Below are 26,157 nucleotides of genomic sequence, written 5' to 3'. Positions count from 1 at the left end.
AATTACTTTAAATCAAATGTCAAACTCATTCTATAGAAGGCCGGGTTTCTGCAGGGTATCACTCCACCCTTGATTGATGAATTAAGGTCACTAATTAGTAAGAAACTCCTCTAACCTGGTTGTCTAGGTCTTAATTGAAAGGAAAAAACTAAAACCCGCAGACACTTAGCCCTCCATGGAATGAGTTTGACACCCCTGTATTAAATACATTTTGATTTGACTAGGGGCCGTCTGCCAGGTCCTGACCACCAGGGTGGGAGACATCCTGAACAGTACCTGCAACGTCGATTACAAGGCCAGGCTCATCATCCAGAAAGGTACACTTATAACCTGTTTTGCCCATATCACCAGTAATAACCATGTAATAACTTGTGTAATAACCAGTGTATTACCATTATAGTAAATGTACTAGATACTGCATAGTGTTATACATGGATGTGGCTTTGAACCAGTTCAGAATATGAGTGTGTTTTCTTAGGATTGGATTCCGGTGCCAGAGAAAGGTTCCCTGGCTCTCCGTGTTCCTCTTCACCCAAGGACGAAGAGGAGGTGGTTGTAAGTGTCATGACTGTCTCATACCCTAAACCCTCCACCTCAACCCAGGCAGCATGGGCAGCTCCTGCCCAGACTCTGGACGGTTTTCTGCCCAGACCCTGCCTGGATGAAGAAGAGGTAGTCCCCAGCACCTCCATGAAGGACAACACTGTGCCGAACACCCATGCAGCACGGGCAGCTCCTTCCCAGACCCTGGAAGAAGAGGTGGGGGAGGCTGAGGTCTCCGAGATGAGTGACAGCTCCCTGATGCCTACCAAGAACAGGCAGGACCCCCTGGAGAAGATTCCCTCCCTCCTACCAGGCAAGGAGCACATCCTCCTTTGCAGCACTCCCTGGGCCACCGTCATGAGCCCCCAGACTCTGAAGTTTATTCTCCACGGCATCATGTGCCGACTGGAGGCCTCAGAGTCCCCCCAGACAAGGAGGGCTAATGACCCCTTCAGGCTGATGAAGGATCTCTTTGTGGAGGTCCAGCATGCCCTGAAGTATGCTGACATCTCTGTCGTCTTTGGCCTGGAGGAGAGCATCCAATTCAGTGGGGAGGATGCGGTGAAGGCCATCGTGAAGACTGCGGCTAAAAGATTGTCCCTGCGTTCGGACTCCAACCGGGCTCAACTGCGTGCCGCACGCTCTGGTAGCGAGGGAGCCATCAGGTGCATGGCGGACACCATCACACAAGTCATAGATGACTATTCCGAGGACTGGAGTTTCGACGGCCATTTTGGAGCCAGGAGGAGCCGTGGTAGTGGGAGGTCACACTCCTCAACCTCCTCAAGGAGTGACGTCACCCTCACCGAGGAGCTCCTAGCTTGGAGGGAAACTCTAGAAGAGGACCTAGAGGAGATGGCTGATGACAGCACTGGTTTGGAAAAGACCAGTGTAAGCTCAGCCATCTCTGAGAAGTCCCAGGTAATTAGCTACCTTTCTGAAAGCACCAAGACCATCAGCAGCGCCCTCTCCACAGACCTCGAGGACATCACCTCCACACAGGTGAGACGGCAAAGAACTAGTAGATCGTTTTGTTATTTGGGCTGTTTGATTGTGAGGCATCGACTCATGTCTGTTTCTCTCTCTACTAAGAAGAAAGAGAAGGAAGAGGCTATGAAGAAAGAAGTGAGAAAGTCAAGAAAGAAGAAGCGAGGAAATAACAAGAACCAGAAGAAGAACAAGGTGTCTCCTCTTGGCAATGATAGTAAGTCCTCATTTCTGTCAGTCAACATGTGCATCTGTCTTCAGCACACTATTGTAACGTAAGGACGGGAGACTATGATGAAGTTATCAGGGTCTTATTCATTAGCCACTAAATGGAAGACCGCGGACTAAAACAGGGAGGAACTTTCTTGAACTTGCCAATAACAAATGCTTGTTTTTGTTTTCCGTTTCAAAATATTTTGCTACTGTGTACCCTAATGAACACGACCCTGATTTCATGCCTTGTTCTCTGTCACCTGTTCAGGTACTGTGGCTGCAGATGAGCCTAAGAAAAAACAGGCTCTCCTCCCGCGGATCACAGCCGCCCTGGCAAAACTATTTTGCTTCCCCTGCAAAAAAAAAAAATGCAAAAGTAACTGTTCAGAAGACGAGTTTGGGAAAACCCTGCTGCCACCTCCCCCAACCCACTTTCTAAATAAACTCTCAAAGCCAACAGAAGAGGGAGGGAGACAACCCCCCCTACTCACAACTCATTTTATTACACCACATTTAATTCAATAAACACAACTTGCATCTATTTTGATCTTCTTCTTCTTGAGTTTTTGTTTTACAGACCCACCTGCATGCTATAGATTCTTAAGGTCAATTTGCTGTCTACTTCAGTATCATTGTTATGAGTATGTTCACTGTGCCAGTCATTATAGCAGTACAGGCTATAATAATGCCCTAACCTAATTGCAATTGACATAATAAGAGTTACATTTGAATAATAATTCCCTCATTTTACATTTTTTTTTAGAGGGAATAAATCTCTAAAGCACTATAGAGTGCCGTCCCTAGGAGGGGTGCGTCACTTGAGTGGGTTGAGTCACTGATGTGATCTTCCTGTCTGGGTTGGCACCCCCCCTTGGGTTGTGCCGTGGCGGAGATCTTTGTGGGCTATACTCGGCCTTGTCTCAGGATGGTAAGTTGGTGGTTGAAGATATCCCTCTAGTGGTGTGGGGGCTGTGCTTTGGCAAAGTGGGTGGGGTTATATCCTTCCTGTTTGGCCCTGTCCGGGGGTATCATCGGATGGGGCCACAGTGTCTCCTGACCCCTCCTGTCTCAGCCTCCAGTATTTATGCTGTAGTAGTTTATGTGTCGGGGGGCTAGGGTCAGTTTGTTATATCTGGAGTACTTCTCCTGTCTTATCCGGTGTCCTGTGTGAATTTAAGTATGCTCTCTCTAATTCTCTCTTTCTTTCTCTCTCTCGGAGGACCTGAGCCCTAGGACCATGCCTCAGGACTACCTGGCATGATCACTCCTTGCTGTCCCCAGTCCACCTGGCCGTGCTGCTGCTCCAGTTTCAACTGTTCTGCCTGCGGCTATGGAATCCTGACCTGTTCACCGGACGTGCTACCAGTCCCAGACTTATTATTTGACCATGCTTGTCATTTATGAACATTTGAACATCTTGGCCATGTTCTGTTATAATCTTCATCAGAGGTTACTCGGCGACAGCGGGGCTGATACTGCTTCATTTCTCTCTTGTCGAATTAATACAGTGGTCTTCATTTGCATATTTCCGGAAAGCGAATAAGCCCCTCAATGGAAAGGGAAGGCAACCGAAAAAGAAAATAGCCGAAATAGGTTACAAACCCTGTTATTTTTCTGTAGCCTACAGTTTTACCCACAGAAATAAGAGGACACCTTGTAGCCTCTTCGCTTGCATATATCGTTATACAATCGTTGCAATGTTTTAAATAGCCTTCTTCTATCACATTGCACTGCAAGACATAGGATTGAACTGACATTTGAATTGGTGACATATACTGGAGCATCATCTGCAGCGCGAGAGCCTGTTGTACAGGTAGCAGCCATAGGCATTAGCATATTGGCCTGAAATCGTGCTAAGTGCCATCACACAAACCGAAACAGGCAAAAGCCTACTAATTACATCCTCAGCCAGTTCTTTGTAGCCTATACAACGCAGGTTATTTGTCCTTCAGATGTATTATTTTTTGCTAGTGAAGGCATGCTACAGCCGTTAGAATATTGTAGTCAGAAATGGGTGTCCCTTGGGTTGGCTTTACTCCAAAAGATGAGAGCGAAAGATCTCAAACATTTTATTATGGAAGAGGTATTATGGCTGACTATAAAAAAAAGTGAAGTATTCTGCCCCAAGCATCTGCTTTCAGTCTTTTTGGGGACTACTTTTCAAGGAATAAATTACCTTGCATTTCAGGCTAATTATTGTTAATATTATAAACGCTAGAACAGAACAGACTAGAGACATGTACCACCAAGTGAAAACGCTGGGTAGATTTCACCAGCACAGGGTGTGTTGAGTGAGAAATCAAGTAATTTATTTTAACCTTATCTAGGAAATGCACTCACCATACAGAGAGTGAAACACTAAGTCTCTAGAAAACAATTGTCTGATCTTCACACATCCTCATGACCTTGTTTTGAAATTAAACACTATACCAGATTACCACACACACACGGATGGGACATTTGAACATTACAGCTCAGTAAAAGTGACAGTTGGCATTTACACACAGCTGTGTAAACCTCACTTCTTTCTCATCATCCCTGCTACTTGCTGTTGTTATGGCAATCCATGCTAAGGTGAACTGTGAATGAATGGTAAACTAATATGCCTTTGTGATGTTGTCAGATTAAGTCTTTGTGTTTTACACCGGCTTGGCTGTGGCGTGCTTCTGCTGTACAAAACTGCTGAATGCCACAATAAGGACCGTAGTAGGAGGGAGGGATATCATAAACCTGTCCTGATGTCTGTGTCTGTCTGTCTTGTCTGTCTCTGCATCTCGGATGTTCTGTCTATCTGTTCGTCACACCGACTCTCTCACTGTGGTTGGATGGTTGTAGCGATCAGCAGAGGCCTGCCCTGTGCTAAAGGTTCCACTCCATTATCCTGAAGACGCTGAGCTACTGGGAGCAACTCCATGACCTGACATATCAAGTCTAAAACTCCAGTATCCTGCCCTACTGCAGCTACTACAAGCTCCCTTCTAGTCTGTTGTTCATATTATTTTGGAAGCACTTTACATTACAGCACGGAATAAAGCGGAAATGGAATGGCAATTAGTTAAAGTTACTCACAAAGCAATCCAATATTTGCCCAGATACAGGATCCTACAGATCAGTATAACTGTATTGTTTCAGAGACATCACATACTAGAGGGGTGATAATATTACAAAAACAACATTGCAATGTTTCCCCTAAAATTCCCCAAATGTTTTGGCATGGGGCCCCCAATTGATTTTGTTATAATGTTTGAGTCACTCAGATACGCTATATTAACAAAAGTATGTGGACACCACTTCAAATTAGTGGATTCGGACAGTTCAGCAACATCCTCTGCTGACAGATGTATAAAAATTGAGCACACAGTCATGCAATCTCTGTAGACAAACATTGGCAGTAGAATGGCCTTTACTGATGAGCTCAGTGACTTTCAACGTGGCATCATCATAGGATGCCACCTTTTCAACAAGTCAGTTTGTCAAATATCTGCCCTGCTAGAGCTGCCCCGGTCAACTGTAAGTGCTGTTATTGTGAATTGGAAACGTCTAGGAGCAACAACGGCTCAGCCGTGAAGTGGTAGGCCACACAAGCTCACAGAACGGGACTGCCGAGTGTTGTAGCGAGTCAAAAAAAATCTGTCCTCAGTTGCAACACTCACTACCGAGTTCCCAACTGCCTCTGGAAGCAACGTCAGCATAATAACTGTTTGTCGGGAGCTTCATGAAGGGGGTTTCCATGGCCGAGCAGGCGCACACAAACATAAGATCACCATGCGCAATGCCAAGCATTGGCTGGAGTGGCGTAAAGCTTGCCGCCTTTGGACTCTGGAGCAGTGGAAACGCATTCTCTGGAGTGATGAATCACGCTTCACCAGCTGGCAGTTCAACGGACAAATCTGGGTTTGGCGGATGCCAGGAGTACGCTACCTGCCACAATGCATAGTGCCAACTAATGTTTGGAGGAGGAATAACGAATTGCCTGGGGCTATTTTTCATGGTTCGGGATAGGCCCTTTAGTTCCAGTGAGGGGTACAATGACATTCTATACGATGCCCTTTCCTGTTTTAGCATGACAATGCCTCCGTGCACAAAGGGAGTTCCAAACAGAAATGGTTTGGCCTGCACAGAGCCCTGACCTTAACCCCATCAAACAGCTTTTTTTTCTTTTAGCTTAATATTGCGGATAGAATGTTGCTTCCTATGTAATTGTCTGCATCATTTCCAATCCCCCATATTTTTGGGGTAAATATATATATCCATACACGCATGCATATATATACATATATATACATATGTGACAGGTTAAAGGAAATATTCATAGCCTGTTATACATTAAAAAGTATTAGTAAGTTCATAGTATCTGAGGATCTTAAAACATCTAAGGTTAAAAAGATCATGCATTCAGTATTAGTTGATAGAGATTGAAAACATTCATATAATTGTGTTAAAGTTCAAGCGTACAAAGGGTACGAATTGTGAGAGTAATGGGTAAACGTTATATTGATTACTTTATTTTGTGGTGCCTAAGTGTTAATCTGGGATCTACGAAATGCTCTTAATCTATGAGCTGGAGATCGATTGCTCTGGTCTCCACCCATATTCCTGGGGAAATCGCGGTCTTTTCTCATTGAACTAAAAGTTGAATTGAGAAAACAACACCGTATCACTCTCGTGATTATTTCTCCCCTGTTTTCAGGTACTTTATTGATGATAAAAAAAAGAGTCATTTAAATGTTATAACTCGCTAACATGTCAAGAGTGTTTAAGGTGTGTCTTAGTAACATCTTGAGGAAGTTAGAGTTAAGTTTGAAGAGAGTAATATGAGCCCTGCTCGGTTGTAGCGAAGAGTAGCTGCCATTTAATGTCGATTGTGAATGAACATGTGCATTCTTAATAAGATATTTTGCTGTGTTATTTGTATAATGGGTTTTCTGTTGTTTTGGAATGTGTTACTTTTGTAAACACTAGGTTTAGGCAAAACCATAAGCAAATAGGTACACTGATATAACTAAGGAGTTAATCAGGGTGATTTTTCCACAAATAGACAGGTATTTTCCTTTCCAAGGTAGCAAGATCTTATCTATTTTTGCAAACTTTCTATAAAAAAATATTGGAGTGAGATAATTTCTTTCTTTTGGGATTTGTATACCGAGTATGTCCACATCTCCGTCAGACCATTTAATTGGTAAACTACATGGTAATGTAAAATGTGCATTTTTTTAGTGATCCAATATGTAATATGGTACATTTATCATAATTTGGTTTTAATCCAGAGAGGATAGCAAAAGTATATAGATCCTCTAAGAGGCCGTGGAGAGACTCCAATTGTGGTTTTAAAAGAAAACATGAATCATCAGCGAACAATGACTCCTTAGTTTTTAAGCCCCTGATTTCTAATCCCTTAATATTATTGTTTGATCTAATCTTTGCAGCTAACACTTCGATGGCAATAATAAATAGATATGCCGATAGTGGACAACCTTGTTTTACTCCTCTAGATAGTTTAAAACTTTCTGAGATGTAGCCATTATTTACTATTTTACACCTAGGGTTACTATACATAACCTTAACCCATTTTATAAGACATTCCCCAAAATTGAAATATTATATATAAACTCCAGTCGTACTTTATCAAAAGCCTCTTCTAAATCAGCTATGAAAACCAGGCCTGGTGTCCCCGATATTTCATAATGTTCTATTGTTTCCAGTTTGCGTGTCTGATAATCTACCATTTATATAGGAGTGGTTAAAACAAGCCAATAATGGTCCTTTGAGTATACCAAAAAAGTTTTGTATACTTCCACTGGTATGCCATCCAGCCCTGGAGTTTTCCCATCCTTAAAGAACCCAATTGCCTCAAGCAGTTCCTCCTCTGTAATTTGGCCTTCACATGAGTGAACAGCTTTGGAATTAATTGGAACACCGACTGCGAGCCAGGCTTAATCACCCAGCATCATTGCCTGACTTCACTAATGCTTTTGTGGCTGAATGGAAGCAAGTCCCCGCAGCAATGTTCCAACATCTAGTGGAAAGCCTTCCCAGAAGAGTGGAGGCTGTTATAGCACCAAAGGGGGGACCAACTCTATAACAATGCCCATAATTTGTAATGAGATGTTTGACAAGCTTTTGGTCATGAAGTGTAGCATAAGAACACAACACAAGCCATGGCAAAATGTGTAGAATTGCAGGAAACTAGCTTAATTAAACTGTAAAATGCTTTCTTTTCCCCATGGCAAAATGTCTAGAACTGCGAATAGCAGACAACATTGTTTTAAAACAGCAACATTTTGTTTCTGCTGCCATGGGAGGGCCTCTAAAAATGTTGGTCGGAGAAGGCGCTGTTGGCCATGCCCAATACCACGCCCCCCCATCTATTTCTCCACCTAGTCAGGTGAACAGGGCCTTGCCCTTTATTATGATAAACAAGCCCGGGCAACCATTTCACCAGAGCGGTTGTCTTGGTTGCACTTGTTTTCTAGGATCACTCACTGGTGTCTGGTAATGTACAGGAATGATTCACCTCAGTTCACAGTTCACTCTCTCTGGGAGTATAATTAACGTCACCTCTCTATTGGCCCATTCCAGTGTGTGTGGCAAACTATCCAGACCTGTTCTGTAACCCCAGAGGGAGGTTTCATGTGGTGTTAATATAGAGCTGAATGAACACACAATCAACTGGTGACACAATGTACTGAGGCTATTGTACCAAAGTGGCACAGGTGTAATAGTAATAGGTCAGATGGTTTCATTTTGATGCCACACTAACTATACTGGTCCCAGATCAGTTTCGATCAGTGCCCCAGAACAGAGGATCTGGTTGGTTCATCTACTTTGGGAAAGTGAGGCTTAAACCAATCCCATGGACATACCGTGTATCGTTTATGTGTGTATTTTCTGTTAATGCCAAGGCAAATGCAAGGGCATCCGGGGTTATGTTGGTGTACAGTGTTAAATCTGTTTGTAATCCATTTGAGGTTAACGCAGCAGTGCTGGTGATCCTTTTAATCTGTATCTTATTTAATCACAGACCTGATCAGGGTCAGATCGGCCTAGCCCCCCTCCGACAATACACTCACTACCATTGCAGAATAAATTATTAGTCACATCGCATTTCTTTGCAATTCCTTTGGAGGGAGGATGGTGGAAGTGTATATTTTAAAGCCATGTTACCCTTGGTATTCATGTAAACGTGATTATCAGAAGGGCGCTTATTGCTACACTAGGAATTCAGGAAGCAATTCTTCTTCTAAATGTGGTTGCGTTTAGGGAACTTGGGTAGTCTGAGGGAGCTTCACCGGATTACATGATATTAGCTAATTTGCCCAAATGTGTCTGGTCTTCATTCAAGCTTACCATTTATGCAACTTATATGATTCTAGATAACATCTGCTGTACAGGGCCATGGAACGATATAATGAATTTCGTCCCGAACCTGCCTGCACGGGCCACTCTGTGCAGGTAGGTGTCGGAGTCCTCGGCATGTCGTAGTTGAAGACGATGTTGACGAACTCAATGTCCATCCCTCGGCCAAACAGGTTGGTGGCCACCAGGATCCGCCTTTGGAAGTCCTTGAACTGCTGGTACCGGGAAAGCCTGGGGGAGGAAGGGGGGCACCCATAGATTTAGAATAAGTAGAACAGGCATTATACATCCTGCTTCACTCCTGTGGGTACACTGAAACTGTGACCCACAAGCATGTTGTCTGAGAGAAAGTTCTTGTTAAGTCCCTTTGGATAACAGCTTCTACATGACTATTATAGAAAATGTGCAAGTAAATGAGATTCTCAATTTGATTGTGCAACTCCTCATTCCTCTCCTCCTTTTGAAAAAAAGTCAACAGTAACTGAGAGGAGGAAATGTGCTTGTATGAAAGTAGACTCCATTCACACATAATGCAAATGACATTTAGAGGGGTGGAATCCCAAATTAAAATGTGTAAAGTAGGAAAAGACATTTAGCTAGACATTGTATGGATAAAAACGATATGCTACTTATCGTTTTAAATATGTGCATGCTTCTCAGAGTAAACAGCTGATTGAAAGGGGAGGGGTAGATGTCAACTTCAGCAAAGGACACTTATGCTTCCTCAGCAGGAGGCGAGGACACCGTTTGCCTACTAACGAATTGACACTCCTCAACCACTTATCGGTTTACGGATAAGAGGACGGAAAAGTCGAGGACATTCTTTTGTCCAAATCAGAAATTCACAATGAAAGCCAAGACCCAATCCCAAATCTACCCCTAAACCCTATGCACTTATTAATATCTGAGATGACTTGAAGTGTAAGTCCTAATATTGCTTATACCAATCAAAACTGCTCAGATTTTAACAAGTGCATAGACTGTAGGGTTTAGCCAGTGATTTTTCCCTCTCCATCAGAACCCACCTCTCCTCCTGGGCCATGCCCCTGTGGATGGCGATTGCAGGGAAGTTCTGCTCCACCAGCAGCTGAGACAGAGCCACACAGCGCTGCACAGACTTCACAAAGATCACCACCTTCAGACAGGGGAGAAAATGGCAGTGAGACCCCGAAGACAAACATGGGGCACAAAACCCATCCTGCATCTGATATGGCACCCTGGCTTTACCCTGGTCAAATAAATGTACACTCTGAAGACGAAAAACACAGGGCATAAAACTCACAGGCAGAAACTTTGTCGGTGCATAGACTTAGTTCACTTGAATGAGTAAAATTGTATTTAAAAACGTGACTTTCAAATCCATGGACAAAATACATTCAACTCACTTACGTTTTATAAATTACGTCTCTGAAAAGACCTCTGTCCGTACCTGGTTGAACTCGAGCACGTCGAGCAGGTCGAAGAGCTTGTGGTTCTTCTCGCTGTCCTTCAGCTTGCAGTAGTACTGCTACAGGCCGTGCAGCGTCAGCTTGGTCTCATCGTCCACAAACACATCCATGGGCTACAGGAGATATTCATTAAGCACCAAACAGAACACAGGGAGGGACTACCAGGACTTCCAGTGCTAAACATTTTGCTAGTGTGCCCCAATGAATAGAACATGGGGAAAGTGTCACTATTTAGGGCAGTTTTATAAACCTAGCCACATTAAGTGAAAAACAGGAGTAAACCACATTCTGTGTTGGTGAATGAAGAACTACAAATGTGATTGTGAACATCAATTACTAGTACTAGAGCTGGATGGAACTTTATTTTTCATTATAGCTTTAATGCCAGGACTGTTCCTCCTGAAAATGTCCAGAGCCCCAGACCCAGGTGAAGAGAGGGTCAACTCTGGCCACTTGTGAGACAGACAGTCACGAAAAGACAAAGCTTAGATGTGCTAGACTGGAACTTTTTACATGAATATTAAGCCATATCCAAAATCCCTTGAAAAAAAAGGGGGGGGGGGCAATCAGTAGTTTCTACATCCATTTTTAGACATTTAAAATTAAAAGAATAACAAATGCCCATGAGCTTAGTTCAACTTTCATACCCCATCAGAACCCAAAATACAAGCTTGTTTCATTCCAATGCTTGTAAACAAAGTAAACGCAAAAATAAACTATATAGTCTCAAAACATGGTCAAAATGATAATTCTGATATCATTGACGGTCAGTCCTTGCATATAGCTCTACGAATTTCAGAGTGGTTAAATTTCTCCAGACCTATCCCTCCAAAACAGGGGCGAGGAAGATGATTCATTAATGTTTATACTGCCGATTGCCTCTTCAAAGTGCAATTTAGGGAGATGGGTTCATCTGTGTGTGTGTAAAACTGCAACTTTAAGTTTCAGAACATGTACATAACCACGGGACTACATAAAATGTAAATACTTTCCTACGTTTTGGCTAAATCCTTACTTAAGTCACACCATCTATCACATTCTGTTCCAAGATCCACTACTACTTAGTAGGACAGTGTATTAGAAGTGCATTCTAAGTGGTATGCTAGTAGGTACATTGGAACACGTTTTCAATTGACCGTTCCTCTGTGACGTATCAACTTACTCCTTGCTCCCGTCACTCACATCTGGCATCAGCCCCCCTGTCCTACTGTGGTCTGAATTTGCATCTTGTCACACTCTTCCAGGACAAAGTGCTTCACGTTCTTCAGGTTGAGGGTCTTGTTGCGGATGAGGGCCAGGATGCGGCCGGGCGTTCCCACCACAATGTGGGGGCAGTTCTTCTTCAGCGCGTCCTCGTCCTTCTTGATGGACAGGCCCCCGAAGAACACGGCTGCCTTGACAGTAGGCATGTACTTGGAGAAGCGCTCATACTCTTTGCTGATCTGGAAGGCCAGCTCTCGTGTGTGGCACATCACCAGCACAGACACCTGGTAGACTGAGAGAGAGGTAGGGGAGGATGTTTAATACAGAATTCTCTGGATAGCAGAGAAATAAAAAGCACACAAGATTATCCAATAGGATAGAACAGCAGTGTAAACAGTGAGATTAAAAGGAGAACAAATTCAGACTGCAATTGGCCCAGCGTCATTAGGGTTTGGCCAGGGTAGGCCGTCATTGTAAATAAAAATGTGTTCATAACTGACTTGCCTAGTCCAAATAAAGGTTAAATAAAGTTGGCGATTAGACACTTTCTTATGCAAGTATCCCCAGATACACATTAAGCCTATTCCTAAACTACAAAGCACTCAATGGATTCTCCGCCGAAAGCTATTTTTAGTACAGGAGGACTATGTTTCAGTGTAACAGCAATTCAGTTGCTGCTTCCACAATGTAGAGATTAATTTCATGATTCAACCACTCACCTGCCGGTACACAGGCTCAATCTGCTGCAGGGTGGCCCAGTACAAACACAGCCGTCTTGCCCATTCCAGACTTGGCCTGGCACAGGATGTCCATGCCCAGGATGGCCTGTGGGATGCACTCATGTTGGACTGAAAGACAGAAACGTAACTAGGGAAGTTAGTTAAGAACAAATTCTTATTTACAATGACGGCCTACCAAGAGGCCTCCTGCAGGGATTGGGGCCTGGGATTTAACATTAAAAAAATATATATATAGGACAAAACACACATCACTACATAAAGAGAGACCTAAGACAACATAGCAAGGCATCAACACATGACAACACAGCATGGTAGCAGCACAAAACATTGTACAAACATTGGGAACAGACAACAGCACAAAGGGCAAGAAGGTAGACAACACATCACACTGACAGTTGTGGCTGCTTTGTAAGTGTCCATGATTGAGTCTTTGAATGAAGAGATTGAGATAAAACTGTACAGTTTGGGTGTTTGTTGCAGCTCATTCCAGTCACTAGGGCAGAAAACTGAAGAGAGGAGCGACCCAGGGATGCGTGCGCTTTGGGGACCTTTAACAGAATGTGACTGGCAGAACAGGTGTTGTATGTGGAGTATGAGGGCTGCAGTAGTTATCTCAGATAGGGGAGGGGGAGTGAGGCCTAAGAGGGTTTTATAAATAAGCATCAACCAGTGGGTCTTGCGACAGGTATACAGAGATGACCAGTTTAAGTATGATGTGATGCTTGAAGGGGCATACATGTATAACTCGTAGTCGGAGTCCCAAATGACACACTATATATTGTGGATTACTTTCGACCAGGGCCCAGTCACACACAGCGCTAGTTTTGAACAAAGCCCTATGGGCCCAGCTCAATAGTTTTACACTATGTCAGGAATAGGGTGCCATTTGACACACACAGAATGGACAAAGTCAAAAACAGTCCTTGGTTGAAGGTGGGAAGTGCCTGTGAGGCTCACCTTCAGAGGGATGTTCAAAGCCACAGTCGACAATGGCGCGGACCTCCTCCTTGCCCGCAGGTGTGGCGGTCTCCAGGGCAACCTGAGGCTCCTCATCCTCTTCATAGTCCAAAAGCTCGTTGTCAACGTCGTTCTCTGCCATTCTAGAGAAGGGGTACTTGCGTTAGTTGAAGCTAGGAAAGACTGGAGACTATTTTGGGGGTGGGCGCTGTATCAACAATACAGTAAATTCAGAAGGTTAATTGAAATGCCAATTCAATAATCTATGTACAATTCCTCACCATCTGACCTTAGTTATATTACATGAGGTTTCCAATTCTTGTAATTTCACTTTCTGAATTGAATCCTTGTGAATCATCACCGTCTAGCACAGGGTTTTCCATATTCGGTCCTTGGGACTCCAAGGGGTGACCGTTTCCCCCCCAACATTACACAGCTGACTCAATCAAAGCTTGATGCTTATTCAGCTGTGTCGTGCTACAGCACAAACCAAAACGTACACCCCCTGATGTCCTTAGTACCGAGTTTGGGAAACACTCGTCTAATGTTTATTCCTACATAGCATTAGCTAGCTGCTAATAATGCTAGTAGCCGGACGCACGCACACCGCCAAAGCTGGACAGTACGCAAAATGGGAAGCGAATACATTTGGCACATAATCGTTACAATTTACCTAGCTAAAAACAAGGATTGGACCAGCGACCACCCTGCAACTGTTAGAGTTGCGTAAATTCGAATCTGGTATAAATATAACAACGAGTCACCGATTGTATACTATGTATTTTTTATTAGCTAAGTAATAAATGGCAAATGCAACTTTCTTATATACGGGCTCGCTGTAATACCACCCAGGGGAGAACAGAGAACTGACAGTATGTACGGAAACAGTAGTGTTGTTCTTATACTGTGATGGACATAGTTCCAGCCCAGGCGGGTCACCGCCTCTTGGCGCTTCTTGGAGTCCTCCCTCTGTTGATGTATAGATTATTACTGTTCTGGTATCGCAGCCTAGTTATAACAGTTGCTCAGTTCCTGTTATTGTGTTGTTCAGTATTTTTCCATCTCAGTTAAACCTCGTGATGACCACGCCTCCCTATGCCTGCTTAACCACAACTTTGTAAGATACAGCAAGTCACACCATGTGCTCAATATTGTTACATACAAACACAAGGACAAAGCATCTGCTGGGCTGTTATCTACAGTTTTGCAACATGCAAGTCACACCATGTTATTCAGTTGTCGTCACACACACAAACAGGCAAGTAGCAAGCAGTTGTTTAATCTCATAATGGATGCTCCAGTGCACAAATGCAGATACCTCACACAACCAACATCAGCTAATAATTAATCATATGGTAATGGCTATAATGTGAAACACAGAATCCCACACAACTCAGTTTACAGTAGTTAGCCAGTTGCACAATTCAATCAAGTTGAACAAGGAATCATGCCTCACTCTCCACACAAACAATGGCAGCCGCCTCCTCATTCAAACTTTGTGACAGCAAAGTGCTATAAAGGGAAATAGGTTCCAAATGCAAGGTGAATATTCAGAAATAACGTTGGCTCAAATTAATAACGAGCAAGACATTTCTAGGGCCTAACTTGACCTAAAATGTAATTATCGGAACCAACCTGCGACACACTGCTAGCAGAAGTTAACTACTAACTGACACGACCGTGCTAGTATTAGCGTTAGCTTGACGCAATGCTAAATGTGTTAGCTAGCCAGATTGCATAAGGTTTTCGCAAAGCTTTTATCAAAAATATACTCGAACATGGCTGCTATTTGTGAGCATTTCTTATTTACAATTGATGCAGATATTGAAAATTACTCAATACTGGACATTTTTTATGCAATTAAAATCGGCTTCGAGTATCACTGCTAGCTAGGTTCACAGGGGCAGTCTAGAAGCACGTGTATTCGTGGCCACTATTGGTCAATTTTAAAGGCAATCTCACCAAACCGGCCTGAAAACGAACCGTCTAATTTAATGCCGATCTTGAAAATGACAACGAAGAAGGCGGGATTTCGCCAGCTGCCATAAACTAAATTGTAGGCATCATTTCTTGTTTGACAACACTGATAGCTTTATTCAGTAGTAATTGTAGGGTACAGTGAAATTCTTAAGATCTGAACTCCAACAGTGCAGGTCAAAAAGATAAGTGAATGAAACAATAATAAGAATATGTGTAACCGGTGCTATACTGCACCGCTGTAACTCTGCGTTGTGTGTGGTTGATTGAGACTATAGACGTGGACTTTGGAGATCAGGTAGTTTTAATCAAGCAGAACTCACTCTCTGCATCCAAAAGGAAATCAAACATTTGTAGAGCACATATGTTCTGCGAATCGTAGCCTCTTTCTACAGCAGATACACAATAGGAGGGACTGGGATCATTCGAGGAGCTAGCCATCGTTCACACATACAATAAATAGCCTGCTAATACCTTAGCCAGCTATTAACCACATGTTGAATTCAGAATGTTGATATCATCCTAAAAAGTACAATTACAAGTGCATCTTAACAATACCATCCACTTATGAGTAACCTCTAAATACACATCATTATTCATGAACAAAACACTGTGTGTATGACTTTGTACTGAAAATAATCAAACTTTTCTGAAGACATAAAAAGCGTGACTACCTCTCTCAGTGCATCAAAATGATTTGAGCACGCAGGGCAAGACGTAAGAACACACTCCACTTCAGCCAGGATGCAGGCATGCATAATAACAAATCAACACGACACATTCAAATATGAACCTGGTGAAATTCACATAGTACTTTAACAACTGTTACATATGCATACTATATACATATTTATTTACAACATTTACAAACCAACAGCCTGCATTCATCCAGTTTGTATAAATTATGATAGATGTGTGACATGAAGCTATATTGGGCAATTTGGGCAAAGGCGTAACAATGACTGTCTTGGACAAATATACATTTGGCTTAAAACATTTATTCATTCATGGGCAATATGTGTGCATGCCCTGATCATATCAGCTTACTACATCTGTCTTCCCTCACCAAACCCATCAATGATTTGATTTATTTGACTATAATATATCAGTTATGGCCAACAGAGGGCATCATTTATCCATATAATACGATAAAACCTCACTGAACCTAAATTAATTGGGTTACATTGTAAACATTTTTCAGGTATCGTATGTGATCAGAAACAATGCATTAATTTCCCCGAGTGGTCGCTCTGTGCTTTTGTAGTTGACGTCATAATGTACGATGGAATATAGAAGCCTATGACGTAAACGAACTCAAGAAAATGTTCAGTGCGCTACTTTTGCCTCAGTTGAGTTGATGCTTTGCAAAGGACAGTCATCCTCATGTTCAAATAAATCACTTTGAGTGGACAAAGAAGACATTCTGTGTGAGTACAGCATAACTGGCCAAGATGTTGTAAAAAAAATGTTTGAAATGTATTTTAAAATGTATTTGTTTATTTAAAAAAATGTCAGGTCCAATCTGAAGGGTGCCTGAAAGCACAATGGATAGAAATCATAAACCGTTGAGAAAAATGATTCTAAAAGTAAGTCTCATAAGTGATAAAAAAATGTTTGTTCATTCTGGGGCTATCCCTCTTGATATGTAATGAGGCTATCTTCTTGGTAGTATAACCTATATGCTGTAAAAACAGATTGATATGATTTATAGTTGGAAAAGTGGGCATAATTAATTGAGGGCTAAGGTTAAATGTATTTCCTTATGTTCATATACCCCAGGCTGGGACCCTCCAAGCTAGTGCTGGAGAGCAGGTCCTCCAGACAGACATCACTGACCATGATGGACTAAGGCTGCCAGCCCTGGTAGACTGCCCCATTGACAGCCCCCTAAAGGTAAGAAAACGTCTTATAGTTCTGTTGCAAAACGTCTGGTTGTAACAGAGACCAGTTGGTTGCAATCTAGTAATATGACGTGTTGAAAACCAGTTTACAACGCAATAATAAAGCCATTAAGACGGTTCCTACCGTCTGTAAGCTGTTAGTGTCTTAACAACCGTTCCACAGGTGCATGATCATAAATTGTTTATGGTTCATTGAACAAGCATGGGAAACAAAAACCCTTCACAATGAAGATCTGATATTTGGATTTTTACGAATTATCTTAAAAATACTTGGTCCTGAAAAAGGGACGTTTCTGTTTTTGCTGAGTTTAGTTAGAACTAATAGTTTTGGAATTCAGATTTGAATTCTGATTGTTATTCTAAAGTTATGGTTTATAGTTGGAAAAGTGGGTATAATAATAGAGGGCTTAAGTTATATGTATTTCCTTATGTTCCTATACCCCAGGCTGGGACCCTCCAAGCTAGTGATAGAGAGCAAGTGCTCCAGACAGATGTCCATTCCGCTGGCCATGATGGACTAAGCCTGCCAGCCCTGGTAGACTGCCTCCAGGATAGCCCTCGAAAGGTAAGAAACAGCTTTTAGTTCTGTTGCAAAACGTCTGGTTGTAACGGAGACCAGTTGGTTGCAATCTAGTAATACGACGGGTTGAAAACCAGTTTACGACGCGATAATAACGCCATTAAGACACATGGACCACCTACTAGTTAGAACTAATACTATTGGAATTCAGATTTTAATTCTGATTCTAATTCTAAGGTTAACCCTTATGTGACATGTCACTCAGTACCATCATGCCTATGGTGAAAAATGTGGTTTCTATGGTGATATGATTTCCCCACTGTTATTCGCCTCAGAACCTTGTGCCGAAGCCCCCGCAAGGCCCCAGGCCCAGCCGAGAGGCAAATATAGCAAAGGCAGAAAAGAAGGCCACAGAGGTTATCAAGGCTAGAAGGTCTAGGGAGGCTAAGTATGGGGTGAAAAAACTAAGCCGCCAAGTAGTTGGTATGTTGGCACTGCCTCAAACTCTAACTCAAACAACCAGTTACAGTGAGTATTCATCTCCACTTCCAAAATACCTGGATTTATTGATAGAATTCTAAAACGATATATGGTGGAAGGATCCACTAATGTCTACGATCCTCTTTCTGTAGGTGTCCTGCCAGCTATCAAGAAGGGCACTAAAGTTACTAAAATGGATACAACAGGTGGGTGTTGGTGACACAGTGTTTATTCCTGATTATACAACTTCAATAGAATCGTTTCCGTGGTTACTAGCTTGTTCGGTGGTAATTCTGACTGTCTTCTGTTTCAGAACCCCTATGTCCCTTGACACCTGATGGGGAGATAATTATCTCCTCTTCATCTGTTGATGACCTCCTGACCCCAAAGAGTGATGTCACGTCCGAGGCTAAGAGCGATGATGCCTCCCGTCAAATTGGACCTGAGGTGTTCTCTCTAACAAACTTCCTGAAGTCTCACCCGTGAGTCCTGCTGTGAACCTCATTATGTGCAGAAAAAATATTATCTATGTAAGCACTAGTTTAAGTTGCCAATGATTCCTGGTTTGTTTGTTTGTTTTCCAGTAAGAGAAAGCTTATCAGGAACTTCCTCAAACAAATAGTAAGTCCCCCATTTCTTCTGCTTTCAAAGGTGGAGTGATCATGTGAAAACAATTTTTTTAACATAAAAACTACTAGCTGTCATTTTGTTGTTTTCTGTTTCTCTTTCTAAGAACGTGACAATAGGTGACCTGGACGAGATCATCAAGTGGGTGGTGTGTGTCTCCAATGAGGTGTTCCTCCCAGTGATGGTTCTGATCAGGACATCCAGTCCAGAGTCATCAAACTCGTCCCGCTGGGGGTCAGGTGAGCTCCAGATCATCTCCAGGGAGTTCCACCAGCGGAGTTCTGAGCCGAAGGGAAGGCTCCTGGGTGGTCAGCCGCCCACTCCCCCTTCTGAGACCGACAAGGAGCTTCTGGGCGTAGCAGATCTGTCTGTGAGTAACATCCTGAAAAGGGCCCAGGAGGACCTCTTCTTTTCTGTTGAGGATGACCTGGAGAACACCCATCCAGACATCAGTCTGACCGAAGAGAGGCTCTCCAGCATCTTCTCAGAGTTGTTCAGGGACGCCTGTGAGAGTGCCCAGGAGGCCGCCAGACGGATCCACCACATGAGGTCTGGAAGAGGCAACAGCAGCCGGAATGGGAGATGCCCTGGGTTATCACAGGGATCGAGCAGGTCCAATATGCCAGATTTGGGAGAACTGGGGTCAGAGAGGAAGCCCAAGGAAAGCGACGTCCATAAAGTCCTTAGCGAGGGGTCCCTCCCTGCCCTTGCCCTGCTTGGGGAGAGGCCAGGGGAAGTTGGGGAGACCAGCAGCCCTGCTGGGGAGATAGACACGACCCAGACTGCCAGCATTCCCCGGTCTGGGCATGGCGGCAGAAGAAGTAGGCAGACCACCGCTCCTACCACCGGCCACAGAGAGACAGGAGTCACAGCCAGTAACATCTTTGATGTTATTTTTCATCTGACGCACTCCGACACTGACCGGGAACTCCACCAGGAGTTCAGCAGTGAGGATGATGTTTCACTGAATGACATCACGGACATGAAGTTAACCCCACCAGTGGAGCCCCTAGGGCAGATCCTGTCCTCATGGAAGCTGGTCAACAGGATCTTCAGGGGGAAGGTCCACTACTTTGGAAAGGAGCTCATCTGCAAGGTGTATCAGATGCTTCTGGACACCGGTATGGGAAGGAGGCCAATGGCCCGCCAGAGCAGGTCCGAGCCCATCCTGAAAGACCTGGCTGCCAACCGTAGGCTCTCCGATGAATTTTTCACAAATGTGCTGTACATGTTCATCCAACGGGCCATTAAGAATCTGCTGGAGAACTTCTTGGATCTGCCGACCACCCCACCGGGTAGAGACATTATGTGGAATGACAACTTCAACTGGATGTATAGGGACGGCTGGGGGGAGACCCCCACATCCAGCGAGAACGAGTTGTGGGACAGCGACTCCACCTGGTCACGTGACCTTGGAGAGGAGGAGGGGGCAGAGTCCCGTGGGAGGTGGGCCGCTCTGTTAGAGAGGGGCAGCTTCCTGACCCTCCAGTCCTCCAGCTCCCTCTCCCTCTCTGATAACAACAAGGAGGCACTAGGTTAGTTATGTTGTTTTTACCGTCTTTTCACCCGCATTCTCCTTTCTTTTCTCTTATTGTCAGTAATGGTATTTTCAATTTCTCTCTCCTCTTTTTTTCTATACAGTGTTTGGAGATATGTTATGTGTGAATAATTACTTTAAATCAAATGTCAAACTCATTCTATAGAAGGCCGGTTTTCTGCAGGGTTTCACTCCACCCTTGATTGATGAATTAAGGTCACTAATTAGTAAGAAACTCCTCTAACCTGGTTGTCTAGGTATTAATTGAAAGGAAAAAACTAAAACCCGCAGAGACTTAGCCCTCCATGGAATGAGTTTGACACCCCTGCATTAAATACATTTTGATTTGACTAGGGGCCGTCTGCCAGGTCCTGACCACCAGGGTGGGAGACATCCTGAACAGTACCTGCAACGACGATTACAAGGCCAGGCTCATCATCCAGAAAGGTACACTTATAACCTGTTTTGCCCATATGACCAGTAATAACCATGTAATAACTTATATAATAACCAGTGTATTACCATTATAGTAAATGTACTAGATACTGCATAGTGTTATACATGGATGTGGCTTTGAACCAGTTCAGAATATGAGTGTGTTTTCTTAGGATTGGATTCCGGTGCCAGGGAAAGGTTTCCTGGCTCTCCGTGTTCCTCTTCACCCAAGGACGAAGAGGAGGTGGTTGTAAGTGTCATGACTGTCTCATACCCTAAACCCTCCACCTCAACCCAGGCAGCATGGGCAGCTCCTGCCCAGACTCTGGACGGTTTTCTGCCCAGACCCTGCCTGGATGAAGAAGAGGTAGTCCCCAGCACCTCCATGAAGGACGACTCTGTGACGACCACCCATTCAGCACGGGCAGCTCCTTCCCAGACCCTGGAAGAAGAGGTGGGGGAAGCTGAGGTCTCCGAGATGAGTGACATCTCCCTGATGCCCACCAAGAACAGACAGGACCCCCTGGAGAAGATTCCCTCCCTCCTACCAGGCAAGGAGGACATCCTCCTTCGCAGCACTCCCTCGGCCACCGTCATGAGCCCCCAGACTCTGAAGTTTATTCTCCACGGCATCATGTGCCGACTGGAGGCCTCAGAGTCCCCGCAGACAAGGAGGGCCAATGACCCCTTCAGGCTGATGAAGGATCTCTTTGTGGAGGTCCAGCATGCCCTGAAGTATGCTGACATCTCTGTCATATTTGGCCTGGAGGAGAGCATCCAATTCAGTGGGGAGGATGCGGTGAAGACCATCGTGAAGACTTTGGCTAAAAGATTGTCCCTGCGTTCGGACTCCAACCGGGCTCAACTGCGTGCCGCACGCTCTGGTAGCGAGGGAGCCATCAGGTGTATGGCAGACACCATCACACAAGTCATAGATGACTATTCCGAGGACTGGAGTTCCAACGGCCATTTTGGAGCCAGGAGGAGCCGTGGTAGTGGGAGGTCACACTCCTCTACCTCCTCAAGGAGTGACGTCACCTTCACAGAGGAGCTCCTGGCTTGGAGGGAAACCCTAGAAGAGGACCTAGAGGAGATGGCTGATGACAGCACTGATTTGGAAAAGACCAGTGTAAGCTCAGCCATCTCTGAGAAGTCCCAGGTAATTAGCTACCTTTCTGAAAGCACCAAGCCCATCAGCAGCGCCCTCTGCAAAGACCTCACCTCCACACAGGTGAGACGGCCAAGAACCAGTAGATCGTTTAGTTATTTGGGCTGTTTGATTGTGAGGCATCGACTCATATCTGTTTCTCTCTCTACTAAGAAAAAAGAGAAGGAAGAGGCTATGAAGAAAGAAGTGAGGAAGTCAGGAAAGAAGAAGCGAGGAAATAACAAGAACCAGAAGAAGAACAAGGTGTCTCCTCTTGGCAATGATAGTAAGTCCTCATTTCTGTCAGTCAACATGTGCATCTGTCTTCAGCACACTATTGTAATGTATGAATGGGAGACTATGATGAAGTTATCAGAGTCTTATTCATTAGCCACTAAATGGAAGACCGCAGACTAAAACAGGGAGGAACTTTATTGAACTTGCCAATAACAAATGCTTGTTTTTGTTTTCCGTTTCAAAATATTTTGCTACTGTGTACCCTAATGAACACGACCCTGATTTCATGCCTTGTTCTCTGTCACCTGTTCAGGTACTGTGGCTGCAGATGAGCCTAAGAAAAAACAGGCTCTCCTCCCGCGGATCACAGCCGCCCTGGCAAAACTATTTTGCTTCCCCTGCAAAAAAAAATACAAAAGTAACTGTTCAGAAGACGAGTTTGGGAAAACCCTGCTGCCACCTCCCCCAACCCACTTTCTAAATAAACTCTCAAAGCCAACAGAAGAGGGAGGGAGACAACCCCCCCTACTCACAACTCATTTTATTACACCACATTTAATTAAATAAACACAACTTGCATCTATTTTGATCTTCTTCTTGAGTTTTTTTTTTAAAGACCCACCTGCATGCTATAGATTCTTAAGGTCAATTTGCTGTCTACTACAGTATCATTGTTATGAGTATGTTCACTGTGCCAGTCGTTATAGCCAGTATAGGCTATAATAATGCCCTAACCTAATTGCAATTGACATAATAAGAGTTACATTTGAATAATTCCCTCATTTTATATATTTTTTTAGAGGGAATAAATCTCTAAAGCACTATAGAGTGCCGTCCCTAGGGGGGGTGCATCACTTGAGTGGGTTGAGTCACTGATGTGATCTTCCTGTCTGGGTTGGCGCTCCCCCCTTGGGTTGTGCCGTGGCAGAGATCTTTGTGGGCTATACTCGGCCTGGTCTCAGGATGGTAAGTTGGTGGTTGAAGATATCCCTCTAGTGGTGTGGGGGCTTTGCTTCGGCAAAGTGGGTGGGGTTATATCCTTCCTGTTTGACCCTGTCCGGGGGTATCATCAGATGGGGCCACAGTGTCTCCTGACCCCTCCTGTCTCAGCCTCCAGTATTTATGCTGTAGTAGTTTGTGTCGGGGGCTAGGGTCAGTTTGTTATATCTGGAGTACTTCTCCTGTCTTATCTGGTGTCCTGTGTGAATATAAGTACAAGCCTAAGATCACCATGCGCAATGCCAAGCATTGGCTGGAGTGGCGTAAAGCTTGCCGCCATTGGACTCTGGAGCAGTAGAAACGCATTCTCTGGAGTGATGAATCACGCTTCACCAGCTGGTAGTCCGACGAACAAGTCTGGGTTTGGCGGATGCCAGGAGTACGCTACCTGCCACAATGCATAGTGCCAACTAATGCTGGGAGGAGGAATAACGAATTGCCTGGGGCTGTTTTTCATGGTTCGGGATAGGCCATTTATAGTTCCAGTGAAGGGAAATCCTTAACGCTACAGCATACAATTACATTCTTTACGATGCCCTTTCCTGTTTTAGCATGACAATGCCTCCGTGCACAAAGGGAGTTCCAAACATAAATGGTTTTCAGAGGTTGGTATGGAAGAACTTGACTGGCCTGCACAGAGCCCTGACCTTAACCTCATCGAACAGCTTTTTTTTCTTTTAGCTTAATATTGCGGATAGAATGTTGCTTCCAATGTAATTGTCTGCATCATTTCCAATCCCCCATATTTTTTGGGTAAATATATATATCCATACACGCATGCATATATATATATATATATACACATACACATACCTATATAGACATACATACTTTTTTAAAGAATATACCTTTATTATTATTCCCCGCAAACCCTACCGCCGATCCCCCAATTGAAGTAAACTAATAAACACTTCTGCCTCTACCTTCAATCCACACATCCTATACACATTCTACAGACACAGTCTACTCCACAACAGTTCTCTCTTGTTTGTTCTTAGTCCTTCCTCTATTTCTGATGTCCTTCCAGTTTGATTTATACTTGTAACTATGCTATTTCACAAAAGCTCCGAACCTATATACATCCTACAGATCCGGTATGCTTTACATTGTTTATCTTGTTATTAGTCCCACCCTTCAGCTCCATTCAACCCCTCCCATCTGTCTCTCAACATCATCCACTTCGGATTTCTACTTGCCATATATCCTTCAACTGTGCTGTGATGCTTCACAAAAGAACTGAACCTTCCTATTCTCATAGCTTCTACAGATTGTAAATTAAAAATAAACATTTTTGCCAAAATAATTATTATATTATTGATTGATTGACTATGGCTTTTCAAATCACCCAGTATTGCTATTTGTAGTGTTAGTTCTAGGCAAATGTTGCAATTCTTCAGTCATTCCTGGACCTGTGACCAAAAATGAGCTACATATGGACAATACCAAAATAAATGATCTAATGACTCTGCCTCCTCACAGCAGATTCTGCAGAGCTGGGAAGATTGTATCCCCCATATATATAACATTCTATTAGTTGCAAGAATTTTGTATGGTAATTTATATTGAAAAATTCAAAGTTTTGAATCCGGCGTTGTTTTGCGTATCAATTCATAAACCATGTGCCATGGAATGGGTACATCGAAAATCTCTTCCCAACTATTTTGCAATTTATATGGCACAGCATTTTTGTGGTAATGCTGCAATTAATTGGTTGTAATTTTGGGTAGAGCAGACATTTCCATATGTCTGTGTTAGCTGCATGTGTGACATAACTCCATCAGTCCTATTTATGATATCATTCACTAAAATTATACCTTTTTTAAACATTTCTTCGATAAATACAATTTTATCAATTAGTATATTTGAATTTAACCACAATATTTGTTGTACTATTTGTTCCGTCCTTTCAGGTGGATTAAACTGAAATTGCAACCAACTTTCTAAGGCTTGTTTAAAAAAATTAAGATATTTTGGAGATTATTTCCTTTTCAAACAACCGAAAGTGAGCAGGTGTAATCTGAATAAAGGGGAAAAGGCCCTTCCTGAATATAGGATGAGACATTCGTACCAATTGACTAGAGAACCAGTTTGGATTTAAGTATAACTTTTGTATGACCGATGCCTTTAGTGAGAGGTCTAATGCTTTAATATTTAATCATTTCTGCCCACCGAATTCATATTCGTTATATAAATAGGCCCTTTTAATTTTTATCTGGTTTGCCGTTCCAAATAAAATTGAATATTTTTTGTTCATATAATTTAAAAAGCAGGTCACTAGGTGTAGGCAAAACCATAAGCAAATAGGTACACTGTGATATAACTAAGGAGTTAATCAGGGTGATTTTTCCACAAATAGACAGGTATTTTCCTTTCCAAGGTAGCAAGATCTTATCTATTTTTGCTAACTTTCTATAAAAAATTATTGGAGTGAGATAATTTCTTTCTTTTGGGATTTGTATACCGAGTATGTCCACATCTCCGTCAGACCATTTAATTGGTAAACTACATGGTAATGTAAAATGTGCATTTTTTAGTGATCCAATATGTAATATGGTACATTTATCATAATTTGGTTTTAATCCAGAGAGGATAGCAAAAGTATCTAGATCCTCTAAGAGGCCGTGGAGAGACTCCAATTGTGGTTTTAAAAGAAAACATGAATCATCAGCGAACAATGACTCCTTAGTTTTTAAGCCCCTGATTTCTAATCCCTTAATATTATTGTTTGATCTAATCTTTGCAGCTAACACTTCGATGGCAATAATAAATAGATATGCCGATAGTGGACAACCTGGTTTTACTCCTCTAGATAGTTTAAAACTTTCTGAGATGTAGACATTATTTACTATT

The 26,157-nt window shown here is 43.2% G+C and overlaps 1 protein-coding gene, 1 long non-coding RNA gene and 1 pseudogene across 3 annotated transcripts; 2 read left to right on the top strand and 1 right to left on the bottom strand.

Moving 5' to 3' along the window:
• Positions 1-1,565: 1,565 nt before the first annotated feature.
• LOC110485843 lies at positions 1,566-2,170 on the top strand. The gene is made up of 2 exons (XR_002467996.2): positions 1,566-1,747; positions 2,012-2,170. It is a non-coding gene; the product is annotated as an uncharacterized LOC110485843 (long non-coding RNA).
• Positions 2,171-9,087: 6,917 nt separating this feature from the next.
• Positions 9,088-13,589, bottom strand: LOC110485842 (annotated as a pseudogene).
• A 4,545-nt stretch (positions 13,590-18,134) lies between these two features.
• Positions 18,135-23,118, top strand: LOC118962846. 2 transcript variants are annotated; one of them, XM_036974667.1, is made up of 8 exons: positions 18,135-18,373; positions 18,478-18,531; positions 18,639-18,807; positions 18,910-18,946; positions 19,059-20,487; positions 20,844-20,936; positions 21,098-22,357; positions 22,622-23,118. In XM_036974667.1, the coding sequence occupies exons 1-8, from the start codon at positions 18,331-18,333 to the stop codon at positions 22,873-22,875; spliced, it is 3,339 nt and encodes a 1,112-aa protein (XP_036830562.1). In that variant the 5' UTR covers positions 18,135-18,330; the 3' UTR covers positions 22,876-23,118. The 2 variants fall into 2 exon arrangements, with proteins under 2 accessions (XP_036830562.1, XP_036830563.1); XM_036974668.1 differs by having other exon boundaries at positions 18,135-18,531; positions 21,098-22,155; positions 22,246-22,357.
• The last annotated feature ends 3,039 nt before the right edge of the window (positions 23,119-26,157 follow it).

This window comes from Oncorhynchus mykiss, unplaced genomic scaffold (assembly GCF_013265735.2).
Source record: "Oncorhynchus mykiss isolate Arlee unplaced genomic scaffold, USDA_OmykA_1.1 un_scaffold_806, whole genome shotgun sequence".
Taxonomy (NCBI): domain Eukaryota; kingdom Metazoa; phylum Chordata; class Actinopteri; order Salmoniformes; family Salmonidae; genus Oncorhynchus; species Oncorhynchus mykiss.
Note: the sequence above shows the minus strand (reverse complement) of the source record. Positions and strands in the feature narration are given on the sequence as shown.